At 43.4% G+C, this 13,876-nt stretch overlaps 4 protein-coding genes across 4 annotated transcripts; 2 read left to right on the top strand and 2 right to left on the bottom strand.

Moving 5' to 3' along the window:
* Positions 1-607: 607 nt before the first annotated feature.
* HO173_003313 (uncharacterized protein) lies at positions 608-1,508 on the top strand (the record flags this gene model as incomplete). The annotated part of the gene is made up of 2 exons (XM_037305240.1): positions 608-1,020; positions 1,076-1,508. 2 exons carry the CDS (start codon positions 608-610, stop codon positions 1,506-1,508), a joined length of 846 nt encoding a protein of 281 aa, XP_037168105.1.
* Positions 1,509-1,726: 218 nt separating this feature from the next.
* On the bottom strand, positions 1,727-2,206 carry HO173_003312 (uncharacterized protein; the record flags this gene model as incomplete). The annotated part of the gene is made up of 1 exon (XM_037305239.1): positions 1,727-2,206. The coding sequence occupies one exon, from the start codon at positions 2,204-2,206 to the stop codon at positions 1,727-1,729; it is 480 nt and encodes a 159-aa protein (XP_037168104.1).
* Positions 2,207-2,524: 318 nt separating this feature from the next.
* On the bottom strand, positions 2,525-2,947 carry HO173_003311 (uncharacterized protein; the record flags this gene model as incomplete). Its single annotated transcript, XM_037305238.1, has 1 exon — positions 2,525-2,947. One exon carries the CDS (start codon positions 2,945-2,947, stop codon positions 2,525-2,527), a length of 423 nt encoding a protein of 140 aa, XP_037168103.1.
* A 5,449-nt stretch (positions 2,948-8,396) lies between these two features.
* HO173_003310 (uncharacterized protein) lies at positions 8,397-10,996 on the top strand (the record flags this gene model as incomplete). The annotated part of the gene is made up of 2 exons (XM_037305237.1): positions 8,397-8,571; positions 8,619-10,996. 2 exons carry the CDS (start codon positions 8,397-8,399, stop codon positions 10,994-10,996), a joined length of 2,553 nt encoding a protein of 850 aa, XP_037168102.1.
* Positions 10,997-13,876: the final 2,880 nt, after the last annotated feature.

The raw sequence follows: 13,876 nt of genomic DNA, 5'->3' as shown, positions 1-13,876 counted from the left end.
TACCATACCACAGCTGTCAGAGCTACCACAGCAGCCTACTCCACAAGTACCAGAGAAGCCTGTCCTACCACAGCCTACTCTACAGCTACCAAAGCCTACTTTACAGCTACCAGAACAGCCTCCCCTACAGCTATCACAGCAGCCTATCACATCAGTCCTACCACAGCAGCTACCTCAGCCCGATTTCACATTCACATTCACACACCTCACTCAGCAGTCCGGTACTACCCCACACTACTGGTTCTAGCCTATCATAGGGGTTGGTTAGCTTGCTATGCTACGAAAGCAGTCTTGTGCTTGCAGAAGGCTTCATGTGCTTGTTAGTCGCGGGGGCTCCGTCTTGTTTGTGTGGGAGTAGTTAACAGGCGTGACTTCCTTGCAGGCATTTGCAGCTAGTCCATATGTAGTATAGCTTGGCCTGGTGGGATAAATATCCTGCTGCCGTAGGCTTCCATAGATTCTACATCCTTTGCTACCCACATAGTAGAACTGTTTCGTTCAACTATGCTGAAGCTTTTTCACTTCTTTACCACATTATATATATATAGTCCCCTACAATTTCTCCAAAGTATCTAAAAGTGCTTGAAAATACTAAACCTCAACCCTAATGGCTGAAGCGATTGGAGTCACAGCCGGTTTACTGGGCATCGCAACATTCGCATTCGAGACAAGCAAGGCTGTCTACGACCTTGTGATCAGCATCCAAAAAGCTCCTCAAACGATCCGAGACTTGAAGAGCGAATTGCTAGCCCTCGATCCGGTTCTCAGCTCTATCCACAAGACAGTCACGAGCGATGCCTCGAAGTTTGAAGACATCCGCTACCCGCTCCATCAGTGTGGCATGGTCTGTTTCAACCTGAGGTCGCTCATTCAACAGTGTACCACGCATTCAGCCGATGGCAGCAGAAGCGCGAGAGATTGGGTCAAAATGCAGTATAAAGGAAAGACCATTGACGGATACAAGGGCCAGCTCGCATCGTACAAAGCTACCATTGCAATCGCACTAGACCTTTTCACGCTGTGAGTGGTCTGATATTCAAACATTCCGATCTTTATTAATATGTCTTGGTTCTAGAACTACTTCTAACTTGACCGCCGAAGCCATTGATGGAATAAAAAAGAAGCTTGACGATAAAATCAGCGAAACGGAGCCGGACCTTGAGGTGCATATTGAGGAAATTACTAAAGGCCTCAAAAGTCTTGCCGTTAAAGTCTCCGCCATATCTCATGATCAACACAGCCAACCTGATGGGGATAGCAGTCTACTGGTTCGGGAGGGACAGAAAAGAGTACTCGAGGAGGACCAACTGGCTCTAGAAGCCGAGAAGAAGGCTATTGAGCAAAGCCAGCAGGCCTGTACAACAGCAAGAAAATGGCTAGCAGAGACCACTCCGCAACTTGATTCTGGGTCTGTTCATGTCAACTTTTCAGGTGCAAGCAATTCGGGTTTCCAACTAGGTCAAAATACGGGCTTCATTAGCAATTTGAAATGGGGTGCTCAACCTTGAGTTCGGAATCGGTAGTCTACGGTCTCAAAGGTCCACGGTATCGAAAGGGCCACCGTTGAAGTCGTCTGTGTCCAGGTCGTTTCCTCGTCCGAGGGACTCAACCGGTCTCGAGTCCATGTGTGCACGAGCGGGTGAATGGAAATCAAATGATCTTTATTACGATTGATGAGAGAGAATGATAGCAAAATTGACACCGCTGCTCGAAGAGGGTAGACACTTCATTTCTGACTTGATTTGTCAAGTAGTATGTCCGATTGATGTGAGAGCGTCCATTCCGAAGGCGGGTCGCTCCGTAAAGTTTTCCATGCTCGGTAGAATATCTCTTCAGAAATCCCATCGTGGTGGAGGTAGCTAAAGATCTGGAGTAATTCTATAGCGTCTTGCCCGGCCTCGCTCGATATCTCCTCAATTATTTTCAGCGAAACCTCCCAAGTCGTGTACACGGTGTATCGATAATCTTCACCATCTTGCACAGCTTTCTGACTCAGAAGTTCGCGTCGACGCTGATAGTAAATAGTGCAGTGTTCCTCCATCCTACAATGACCTTGTCGAATCACCGCCTCAGCCTGAACAATCGCTAGCGCCAAATATCCCAGGGTCGTGACTACCCGCTCCGCACTCTTCCGTATCGACTTGTCTAATTGATCACTGAGACCGGTCGTCTTGAGGATCAAGGTAACAGCTTCATCAGGTTCCATCGCGCCCAGCTCGTATGACCCGACGGTAGCATGAATCTGGCAATCCGGGAGTCGTGATCAAGACGATCCCTCGATTCCCCACCGGAAAGAGATATCCAGACGAGCAGCATTATCTAAGATCAGGGCCCATGACTCGGATATATTCGATAACCATCGTTTGACAGCATCCACGTGAGGTTCTAGACCGCAGACCTTGGCAACCTGTAGATAACCTCGCTCGAAACTTTCTATACTGCTCGCATCGATCCAAAATATACCCCAAAATCTGAAGCACCGTCAGTGCAGACCTGAAATATAATAATAAATAACACCTACTCTTCACGATAATCTTCCGCAAATTTGAGGCATACCTGCGTCTTGCCTGATCCACCCAGCCCGTAAATGACAAATCTCTTCTGTTGTTGCTGCAAGTTCAGGGTGGTGGACGGTAGACAGTGACTTTGTAGTCATTTGCCTATTTCTTCTCGTCCAGTGAAGACAGAGCTGGGGTTGCGGGGCACCTCGAAGTGTTTGTTGTGGAATCGAGAGGTCGGAGGTGTTCGATCTAGATCCCCACGTGCTGTTAGCAATTGTAGCATCTTCACCAGCTGTATAACTAGCAGTATCGAAAAGGGTTGACGAACCTCCTGGCTGACTCCCAACCCTGACGTGGACGTGTCCCAGGTTCGACCCTAACTGAAAGTCTTGATTGTTGTGGCCCGCAAAGCTTGTCATGGGATTGGCAGTTGTCATGCTGAGCATGTCGGGCCTGATGCTACGGTCTCAGGTGGCATGTCACCATGTCCGCACTGACTCATCGAGGTAGGCAGGTTGAAGGCGTCGAAGATGGTCGTTGGACGGAGCAGGCTTCGCTTATCCTCAGCCTTGCTTGTTGCTCTCGCTAATGGGTGTGCTTTGAAAATTGCTTGATCCCACTAGCTCAAGCGTTTAGGTCATCAGTTCGTATTCGTACCCCGCCCTTACCCCTATTTTCGTAATCATTGGGAAAATATGTGCTGGGGCGGGGCTTCCAGTAGTGAAAAGCTTGCCGAGTACTGGTTTTACCTAATTTTGATTCTCAGGGAATCCCCTAAAACCCCTCGGACCCTTCGGGGGCTCTTTAAGGGCTCTCCGAGAGCTTCTGTCGAGGGGCTGTCAAAGCAAGCTCGAAATTTGATTATTTTAGTGATATTTGATTGATTTCGAGCTTGCTTTGACAGCCCCTCGACAGAAGCTCAACCCTAAAGAGTCAAAGGGTTAAGGGAATTTTAAAGGATCTATCCCTGAGAATCGAGAGAGATAGTTGATATACTGGGAGACCCTGAAACCCCCTAACCCTCTCCGAGGTCCCGGAGGGGATCTTCTCGCAAGCTCGATAATTTGAATAAAAATCTTAGTTTTTAGTATATCTTTACGAATACTTTATCAAATTTCGTCTTCGCTACTTTATTTGAAAGCGTTTAATTAACTCTATAACTCTATAAATTTACTTTATTATCATTTATTACGTAACGTTAAAGGAATCAAATAGAATAGATTAACAAAGTTGATGTTCGAGGTTCAGCCTTATGGTGCTTCCTCTTTGGATGTACCCGTGTTTAGAACGAAAATGAAGAAATAAGGTGTGTTTTAGACTCGAAATCGTGAAATTCGAGGATCTGATTGGCCAACCTTAAATTTATGGTTGTCGAACATTTTGTGATTTCAGTCTTGAGTAATGAGAAAGCAAGCTTTCCAATTAGAAAATTAGCATTGGGGCTAGCATCCCTCTTATCTAAAATCCTACTATAGGTATACTTACTATATTATTATTCTTATAATTCTTCTTATATCTCGCTATCGCTAAATTAAAATTAAAATTACTCGCTAATATAATTTTTTTTTTAAATCTTTTATTAATATACGAGTAAAGGCCTATGAATTAAATTTATAATTACTTTCTTAATTAGGGCTATCGAGTAAGTAGGTAAGCGATCTTTGATAAGCGAACTTTGGTGAGCGATATTTGAATTCCTTACACTTTAATAATTATAGAACTAAATTTAATAATTCTTTTTTTATCTGAAAGCCCATATTTTATTCTATAATTTAAAAAAAAAATCTTAAAATTTTAATAGAAAACAAAAAAGTTATTCTAAAATTAAATAATGTGTACCTGATTAAGGCTGTTACGAGCGTACCCTTGACACACCCCTCAGCCCTATGGCTAGCGGGCCTTGGCGGAGGCATCCCCTACCATATCATGCCTCCTTCCCACCTACATAGTTCGGTACCTTAGTTATCTTATTCAACATACCTACATTGATATTACATCTGTACCGGTCCTGATAAGGGCTGTCCGACTGTCGAGCGAACTTTGATGAGCGATATTTGAATTCCTTGCGCTTTAATAATTATAAGACTAAATTTCAAAATTCTTAAAAATTCGGAAAGCACAAACAGCGCTTCAAAATTAAAAATTAAAATCTCAAAATTTTAATAGAAAACAAAAAAGTTATTCTATATGTTAATAATGTACACCTATTTTTTTGATGAGGGAGGCGCGGGAGGGCGAGATTTTGATGGTTGCGGACGCTAATTTATTTACCCGCGATGACTCAGCCGATCTAGCCAAAAAGCGTAATAACCCTAAATTGATAATTGGCTACACATATAAATTTAAGATTTTCAAGCTTAGTTCTATCTTATTCTTTTATATATATTAATTAAATATAGATAAGAGTACGAAGAGTAATATTAAAAGTCCTACACATGCGCTAAATCTCTTGATATACTTGGCAAATATTCTAAATATCTTAAATATTCTTAATATCACTGCTTTTTACTTAATAGCGACGTCAATACTATATATATAAGGTGTATATATACGAAGTGCATATATAAAGCATCATCACTAGAATAAGAATATGATCTTTCTCTATTTGTTATGGGCAATTATTACGGATTAATCCTTCACACTCGATACACCTTCCTAATTAGGCCTTAGCGCGCCTCTCTCCGCACATATGTGCCTGTATGTAGGTCAAAAACGTATAGCAAGCGATCAGAGTTCGATTTGACTTAGGGCTAGAGCTAAAATTCGATTTGACTTAGAAAAATCCAACTCCATAAATTTAATTCATGGGCCTTTACTTGTTTTAATAGAAAATAGTAAAGTTATTAAAGGGTTAAAAGTAGAGTAAGAGATTTTAATAGTTACGGACGCTAATTTATTTACCCGCGATAACTTAGCCGATCTAGCTAAAAGGCGTAATAACCTCGAATTAATAATTGGCTATATATATAAATTTAAGGTTTTCTAGTTTAGCCCTATCTTATTCTTTTATATATATTAATATCTTTTAGCTATAGAAAGACTAGATAGCTAATACTCGTAGATAGTAAATATTCGAGTTCGATGAACGTATTTCTAGTAGTAACGAGAGGGGATAGCTAGTTAATTAGCTATCGCCATAGAAGAATAATCTAAAGACCTTACTATTCGACGATTTGAAAATATTTAATCTTTTAAACTTTATTAGAAGAGGTTTAAAAAGGCTTATCTTACTACAATTAAGAGTCTCGATAATATTTCCTAGAAGACTATATACGAGATTTATATCTTATATGACTAGCGGCCGCGCGAAAGCTAATCGAATTTGAGAGGGAGTATATATGTATTAAAAGAGAGTGTACGTATATTACATCTCCTTTTTTAAAATCTACTTTCTTCGATTTCTTTATTATCTGAATAGTATATGATTGTTAGCAACTCAGCTAAAAAAGCTGGTTCCGGGGGTGTCTGCGCTTAACAGTCAGATACCTCTATTTGGACCTAAATACCTGCCCGCAGAGGCCCTATAGAGCCCCCGTGGAGACTGTTCCTAACAATAATAAAAAAGCGAGTTAGTAGATTTATAGATTAGATCGTACGCTTTTAAATAATTCTATATTATTAAGAAATTATTATGGTTTAACTCATATATATATATGATATAAAAGATATTAATTGTTCTATGAGCCTATAGGGTAGATATATGCGGTGTCAAGCCTACGCTAGTAACTCTATGGGTATTTCTAAGATATCTCATAACATATATAGACGAGATTAAGTAGAGTTCTTATAAATATATTTAGAAAATAAGAAATGATTGTAAGATTACTACGTAGAGTACACTTAGTATTTCGATTAAAGTTCGATTACACTCGAGCTTGCGTCAGAGAGCCCTCGGAGGGAAGGAGGATTTAGGGGGTCTCCCCTTGGAAATATGTCTCTCAATTCTCAGAGTAAGACCACTCAACCCTTCGGAGCTCTCCGTGCGCTTCTGCCGAAGGGGTTGTTAAATCAAGCTCGAAGTCCATCAAATATCACTCAAATTATCTATACTTCGAGCTTGCTTTAACAACCCCTTCGGCAGAAGCCTTCCGAGAGCCCTCGAAGGGTTAGGAGTGATCACCCTAAGAATCATACTCGGCAAGCTTTCCACTAATCGTATCTACCCCTATTCGCGTTATACCTCTATTTACGCTATCTTAAATCCGATAATTTCGATCTAATATTAAAATGCCTATCTTTTATTAAATTTATATAGCAAACTAGTATAATAGTATTAATCTTTATTACTATTAAGGCTTCTATATCGAAGAGTCTAAATTACTATTTTTTAGACTTTATCGGCCTATTATATCTTGAAAAAACCGTTACTACCTCTTCTTCTACTATCTCTTCTTCTTCTACCTCTTCTTCTTCTACCTCTTCTTCTATTACTTTTTTATCTCTTTTATCTCTTTTATCTTACTATTATTACTATAATAGAGCGAGGTTTAATAGTAGTAATAGATTAGTCTCAGTACTTAGACTCTATTCGAAAGGGTTGGTGGTAGTGATAGGTCGGAAAAACCTTTTTTCCGGGCCGAAAATTCGTCATACCCTTCCCTTAGAGTCTGAGTAGAAAACCCTGGAATCGCTACATTAACCGTTATTTTGTATGGGATCCTCACCAAAATTGACCGAAATAGAAAATAAACAGTTTCTTTTATATATAACTTTTTATTAAGAATTCTAATAAAGAAATAAATAGTCTTTTATAAAATAACTATTTAAATACCGTAGAATTAGATTTTTTTTTTCGATTTTTAATAAAATAGCTTAATTAATTATTTTTAGAAGATTTAAATTAGAGTTTTAAAAACTATATTTTTAACCCCCCTCTTATTTTTTAACGTGCACCGGCAAAACTCTAAAAATAATCTTAAAATACTCGTTATATTTATAAGTCTATTTAAGAATATTATTATAGAATTCTCTGGGCCAGATTTTACACATTAATATTTCTTATATTTTTATTTAAAATTTATTTATCTAAGCTATTATCTTAGATAATCTATTAAATAATTTATAATTTTAAATTACTATTTAATAATTTATAGATATAAGTAAAGATATATAAAGTTTTATTAATATTATTTTTTAATTTATTTAATTTATTTAATTATTTTAAGATTTTTAGAAAAAAAATTAAAAAGCTTAATAACTTTAAAGACTTCGAACTTCAAATTTAGAAAATTTAATATATTATTATTATATATATTAAGAATATATTTATAAATTTTTATAAAAAGTGATGGTTCGGTTATCGAGTAATAATATATCGAAGTTATAGATTATTAAGTCTTTAAAATAGTTTCGGGGTAGCTTCGGGGTAGCTCGCTCCGGGGCAAAGCTACCCCGGAACTTACTAATGCTGATATATACCCAGGGGTAAATATCTCATATCAGCCAAACTACCAAAAAAACGAGGCTTGGCAGGGTTTCCTACTCAGACCCACTGCGTGGGGCCTTTTCTGAGACTAGTAATAGATCTAATGTGAGAGGCGTAGTAGTCTTCTTCTTAATTGGACTTAAGTAAGTCACATTTGAATTTAGGGTAGGAATACCTACTATAATAGATCTATAGACGGCGACTATAATATCGTAGTATTGGTTATTATAATAGACTGTGATAGTAGGCTATTTGAATGAGTGGTAGTGGTAGCTATTTATGTCGGATTTATCGGATTTAAGATGGCGTAAATAAGGGTATGGCGCGAATGGGGGTAGATACGATTATTGGCCAAGACAAGCGAGAGCAAAAAACAAGGCTGAGGATAAGCGAAGCCTGCTCCATCCAACGAACATCTTCGACGCCTTTCAATCCTGCCTACCTCGAGGAGTCGGTGCAGACGCGGTGACATGCCACCTGAGACCGTAGCATCAGGCCTGACAACTGCCAATCCCATGACAAGCTTTGCGGGCCACAACAATCAAGGCTTTCAGTTAGGGTCGAACCTGGGACACGTTCACACTGGAAATACCCATGCTTCCAACAGCCAGATCTTCCAGGGTAGTTTCCAGGGACTCACCATCAGTTAGACACCCACCAATACGGACAGAACACAAGCTGATAGTGCTCAGATCCGACGGCGGCTGCTCAGATCCCTCCGAGCACCTATGAGGGCCACTATGCCCGCTCGTCCCTCCAACCAGTCCCCAAATTCGTCTCGCGACCGCGATTGCACCAAAAGATCAAAGAACAGTTACACGACCTCAAGGATGACAGGAGGGAAGACGTGCGGATCCTGGTGTTGTGGGGGCTCGGTGGAGCGGGTAAGTCGCAGCTGATGCTGAACTACATCCGCGAATATCGACGGGACTACGCTGCCGTGTTCTGGATCGAAGCTGGATCGAAGGAGTCGATCGAGCGCGACTATGTCCAAATCTACCAACTCCTCTATGGTCGGCAGACATATATGGGTCAAGAGGTAGTGAAGGTGGAGGACGCGGTGCCTGCGGTTAAGCGCTGGTTCCACGGTCGTGAGGGGCGATGGCTGGTGGTTCTGGACAGTGCGGACACCATCGACAACGATCGAGACAAATCCTATATCGACCTGGGATATTTCATGCCTGATACGCCCGGAGTGCATGTTGTTATCACCTCGCGGAGCTCGACAGCTAAGGAGATAACAACGCTGGACGCGGTAGAAGTGGCGGATATGGAGCCGTCGGAGGCGGTAGAGCTGTTCCAAAGGTACGCGAAGCTGACGGAGGAAGGGCCGGATGTGATAAAAGAAGTCGATGGAATCGTGAGAGAGCTCGGGTATTTGGCCTTGGCGATCACCCTGGCTGGCTCGTATGTGTCGGTGACGGCTCGCTTGTCGTCTGATATCAGGAGGTATCTCCCCGAGTACCAGCAGCGGCGAAAAGAACTGCTTCGACGGCCGGCCAAGCGGCATATACATCAATACGGAGAAAGCGTTTTGAGCACATGGGAAGCATCGTTCGAGGCGATTGAGAATCACAATCCAGCCGCGGCCCGCTTGCTGAGTCTGTTGGCGTTTGTGAACTTTGAGGATATCTTTCTGGGTCTTTTCGATCGGGACCGCGCCGGTGTCCTCGCGAGCGCTCCCACTCGTGTTGCGGAACCATCAGAGGCCATGACATCGTCTAATGAGACGTGGCAGTTATTCCTCTTCTCTGGGCAGCAAAGGACAGTATATGAGCTTGAATCGGCGTTCGAGACGCTTCAAAGCTATTCTCTGATTCAGTGGAAACCGGATCAAAAGAGCTATGCGATACATAAGCTCGTACATGCATGGGGACAAGATCGGTTGGAGGCGGACGGGCAACGGCAGCTGAGCAGTCTGGCCCTAGAGCTTATGACGGATGCCATCGCTAAGGATCAGATGGACCCTAGCCATCAACTCCGGTTGGTGCCACACGTGATGGCTAGCTTTGATATGTTTTCTCCCCTGCATGAATCACTGGACGAGCTTGCGACGGGTCGACTCGGTATGATCGATGAGATGGAAGGCTTCCTGGCCAGGATAGGACGATGGTCCGAGGCGTACAAGATGCAAGTGTTTCATTTTAGAAAAACAGAGAAGATGCTAGGCAAGGAGCATCCATCTACGCTGACGAGTATGAACAGTCTGGCCTTGATGTTGAGCAGGCAAAGCAGATACGAAGAGGCCGAAGAGATGCTTCGACAAGCACTGGCGTTGAGGGAAACGGTGCTGGGGAAGGAGCATCCTGATACGCTGACGAGCATGAACAATCTGGCCTCGGTATTGAGCAGCCAACGCAAATACCATGAGGCCGAGGAGATGCATCGACAAGCACTGGCGTTGAGGGAAACGGTGCTGGGCAAGGAGCATCCATCTACGCTGACGAGCATGAACAATCTGGCCTCGGTGTTTAGCAGGCAAGGCAAATACGATGAGACCGAGGAGATGCATGGACAAGCACTGGCGTTGAAGGAAAGGGTGCTGGGCAAGGAGCATCCATCTACGCTGACGAGCATGAGCAATCTGGCCTCGGTGTTGAGCAGCCAAGGCAAATACGATGAGGCCGAGGAGATGCATCGACAAGCACTAGCGTTGACGGAAACGGTGCTGGGGAAGAAGCATCCATCTACGCTTAGGAGCATGAACAATCTGGCCTCGGTATTGAGCAGCCAACGCAAATACCATGAGGCCGAGGAGATGCATCGACAAGCACTGGCGTTAACGGAAAGGGTGCTGGGCAAGGAGCATCCTGATACGCTGACGAGCATGAACAATCTGGCAGAGGTGTTGAGCAGGCAAGGCAAATACGAAAAGGCCGAGGAGATGCATCGACAAGCACTGGCGTTGAAGGAAAGGGTGCTGGGGAAGAAGCATCCTGATACGCTGACGAGTATGAATAATCTGGCCTCGGTGTTGAGCAGCCAAGGCAAATACGATGAGGCCGAAGAGATGCATCGACAAGCACTGGCGTTGAAGGAAAGGCTGTTCGGGACTGACGAGTGGCAGTAGAGCTTTGTTTGACAAAGACCTTTGCGCTAGAACTGGTTAATAAATTCTTTCCTATCGACTTGAATATTCAAAAGTTGATAGTACTATTGGGTGAGGCGGAAAAGAATTCTCCTCAATGTGGCTCTTTACGCCTGGATCGACTTATCAAGCTCGCAAACTTCACTTGCAGTCGCTGCAGTCTTCAGAAAGCGAGTGTTCTCTTTCCAACCTCAGCTACTTGCGGTTTAAGCTTTTCTGCTTCTTCCCATCGTCCTTGATAATACTCCCACCCAGCAGAACCTGCCTTCGGCCACTTCTACTACTACTGGCTTCTACGATACTGGCTTTTACGGTGCTGCTTTCCGCGATGCTGCCTTTCGCTACGCTTCATAGGGCTATCTCTGCCAGTGCTAGCTTCATCCTCCTACTATTTATATATTTGAAGTTTCATGTGACTGACGGTCAAAATAGGAGCCTCTTTTTTCGGGGTCAAATGCATGCCCACTCTTTTCCCATCTTTCTGCTTCTGCCCTTTACTGCTTCTTCCCCCACTCAACCACAGTATAGCCACATGAAGGTGCTACAGGAGCTTCAATATATTATTAAGCGCAACTGGTCGGTCAAAAATAATTCCTGGCGACTAGCCTACTCCGAGAATGCTTCTGTCAAGAGAGCAGGTATCGGCATTGTTATCTCAGCTTCCTCAACGTTTCTACCGTATAGCATTACCCATACTGCTAAATACATGCGGTGCGACATCAGATCCCTTAACACTCATGTGCCTTCCGAAGTCTCGACTGAACCAGACCTCTCATTCGACAGGTCCTCCACCTTTGAGTTATGCGGAACCTCACGAATAGTGTAATCAAAGTCTTTGGACAGTAGATTGACAGGCAACGGGTACGAGGCTTCCAAAGGTCGATACATCGGATTCATACGTACGATCTCTGTCATGCTGGGAGGCCACCGTTCGTGATCAGTCGATCGATAAGTATAATACCTTCCATTTCTGCGGATGATCAATGCAACGTCCGCGTGACATAATCGCGCTAGCTGATCTGCCTTTTTCATCAAGTTTGGTTTCCTTCTGGTGAACTGCTGCGCTTTTGCTTTTGCTGCGTAAGGCATTTTCTACCTTTCCTGTTAATTCGACGACACGTCCTTAGCAGGGAACGGGCGGGGAACATATTATAGACGAGCACCAATATATCTCTGAACTTCCTGCTCCACTTCTGGATCCCCTTTATCTCGTCTTCCTCGCCCTTTTGTGTTCCATTTTTGGACCGTCCCTCCAGCTCCATTTTTGGAAGAGCCCCCCCAAAACCCGGCAAAGCTCCAATTTGGCCCCCTTCCTTAAGCTCCGATTCTGGCACTGGGAGAGTAGGGACACCCTCTGATTCCCTAGGTTCGTCTTTGGAAGGCTACACACCCTGAGACAGTGTATTAACTCGAAGGTTGTATAAACTTCGAGGGCAAGCAAGCTCAAAACATCTGTAAACACGAAGGCTACACAACTTAAAAGATATGCAAGTCCAAATACTATAGAGAACTAGAAAGTACAATATTAGAAAGTTCAATACATTTAGAACTAAGAGTTAATACACTGTCTCAGGGTGTAGCCTTGTGGAGACGAACCCAGGGAAGCATAGCGGGGCCCCCCGCTCTCCCAGTGCTAGAGCTTTTCAAGTCGTCAAAATATGGAGATAGAAAAATCGTAGAACAGTTGCTCTTGTATACACAAGCAATCCGTGAGGCCAGGAAAATCAACAATCAGCCTAAAACTCCACGAGGCATTCTAATTCTTGTCAGACATGTAGATTCCGTGAACGGTCGCCGCATGATTCTTTAAAAGCATCACAATGTCAAGCGTGACTACCGCACATTCGGGATGATAAGGGACGGCGGTCGAAGTGCCGCTGCAACGAGTATTTATTGCCAAGGTTAGGAAGTCGCTCCTCCAAAGGTAGGTCGGTGTCACCGAGGCAGTAAAGGCACTGGTAGGGTTTGCATCTTACAGGAAAGAGATAGGGGATCGAGGAGTCCGACCCAGAATCGGACTTGAAGATATATAGCAGCTCAAATCTCCATCCTACGCCTTCCAGACCAACGAGCGCAGCTCGAGGAGCCGGCTTCGAACATTTCATATTAATCTCGGCGAAGATATTGCAATCTGCAAAATCAGGATCCGGTCGAAAAGATGCGGTATCCAGTATAATGCCGCCATGAGTGTCTAGCCCATGTCATTCAGCTGGCGGTTAAGGATTTGTTCGACGGGATCCGGATTACTCCTACGAACGAGGAATTTCAGAATACATGGAATGAGGAGGTGGACTCTGACGAAGTCCGAAAAAGGCAAATCCGGGCGTCCCGTTGACATTAGCGAAGGTAAGATTTCTAATCAGCTTTATAATCAATTCCCATCGCTGACTAAATACTATATTATAGGTTCGAAAGGCTGCTGTCTTTGTCAACTCCAGTCCGCTTCGAAAAGAGAATTTCAATGATATTCAGAAGGAAAGGGTTGAGCGAGATTAGTGTTCGCAAACAGTGAGGCCATACAGAAAAAAACGCATGCACAAGTAGATATGTAGATATATGATTGGGCATATCCAACACCGGGGCAGCTAAGACCTTTGCAAATAGCCCCGAAAAAGGCCCCCCAGCGCTAGAAAAACTCCCATGTCTGAGCGACATGCCCTGGAGTGAAAATGAAGCTATAGCTATATAGGTGTGGGTGGGAGGGAGAACAATGATATGGCTCTGAAAGAGAACAATTCGAATGAAGAGCCCACCACAGGTGCAGTGGCCATACAAATAGTACTCGCCATGACCACCTGTCTCCCGCCTATCGCATATCGCATAATGACGGAACGGTTGATCAAACAACCACCAACGCTATGG

This window comes from Letharia columbiana (genome assembly GCF_014066305.1).
Source record: "Letharia columbiana isolate WasteWater2 chromosome Unknown Sc0000007_s0, whole genome shotgun sequence".
NCBI classification, from domain to species: Eukaryota; Fungi; Ascomycota; class Lecanoromycetes; order Lecanorales; family Parmeliaceae; genus Letharia; species Letharia columbiana.
Note: the sequence above shows the minus strand (reverse complement) of the source record. Positions and strands in the feature narration are given on the sequence as shown.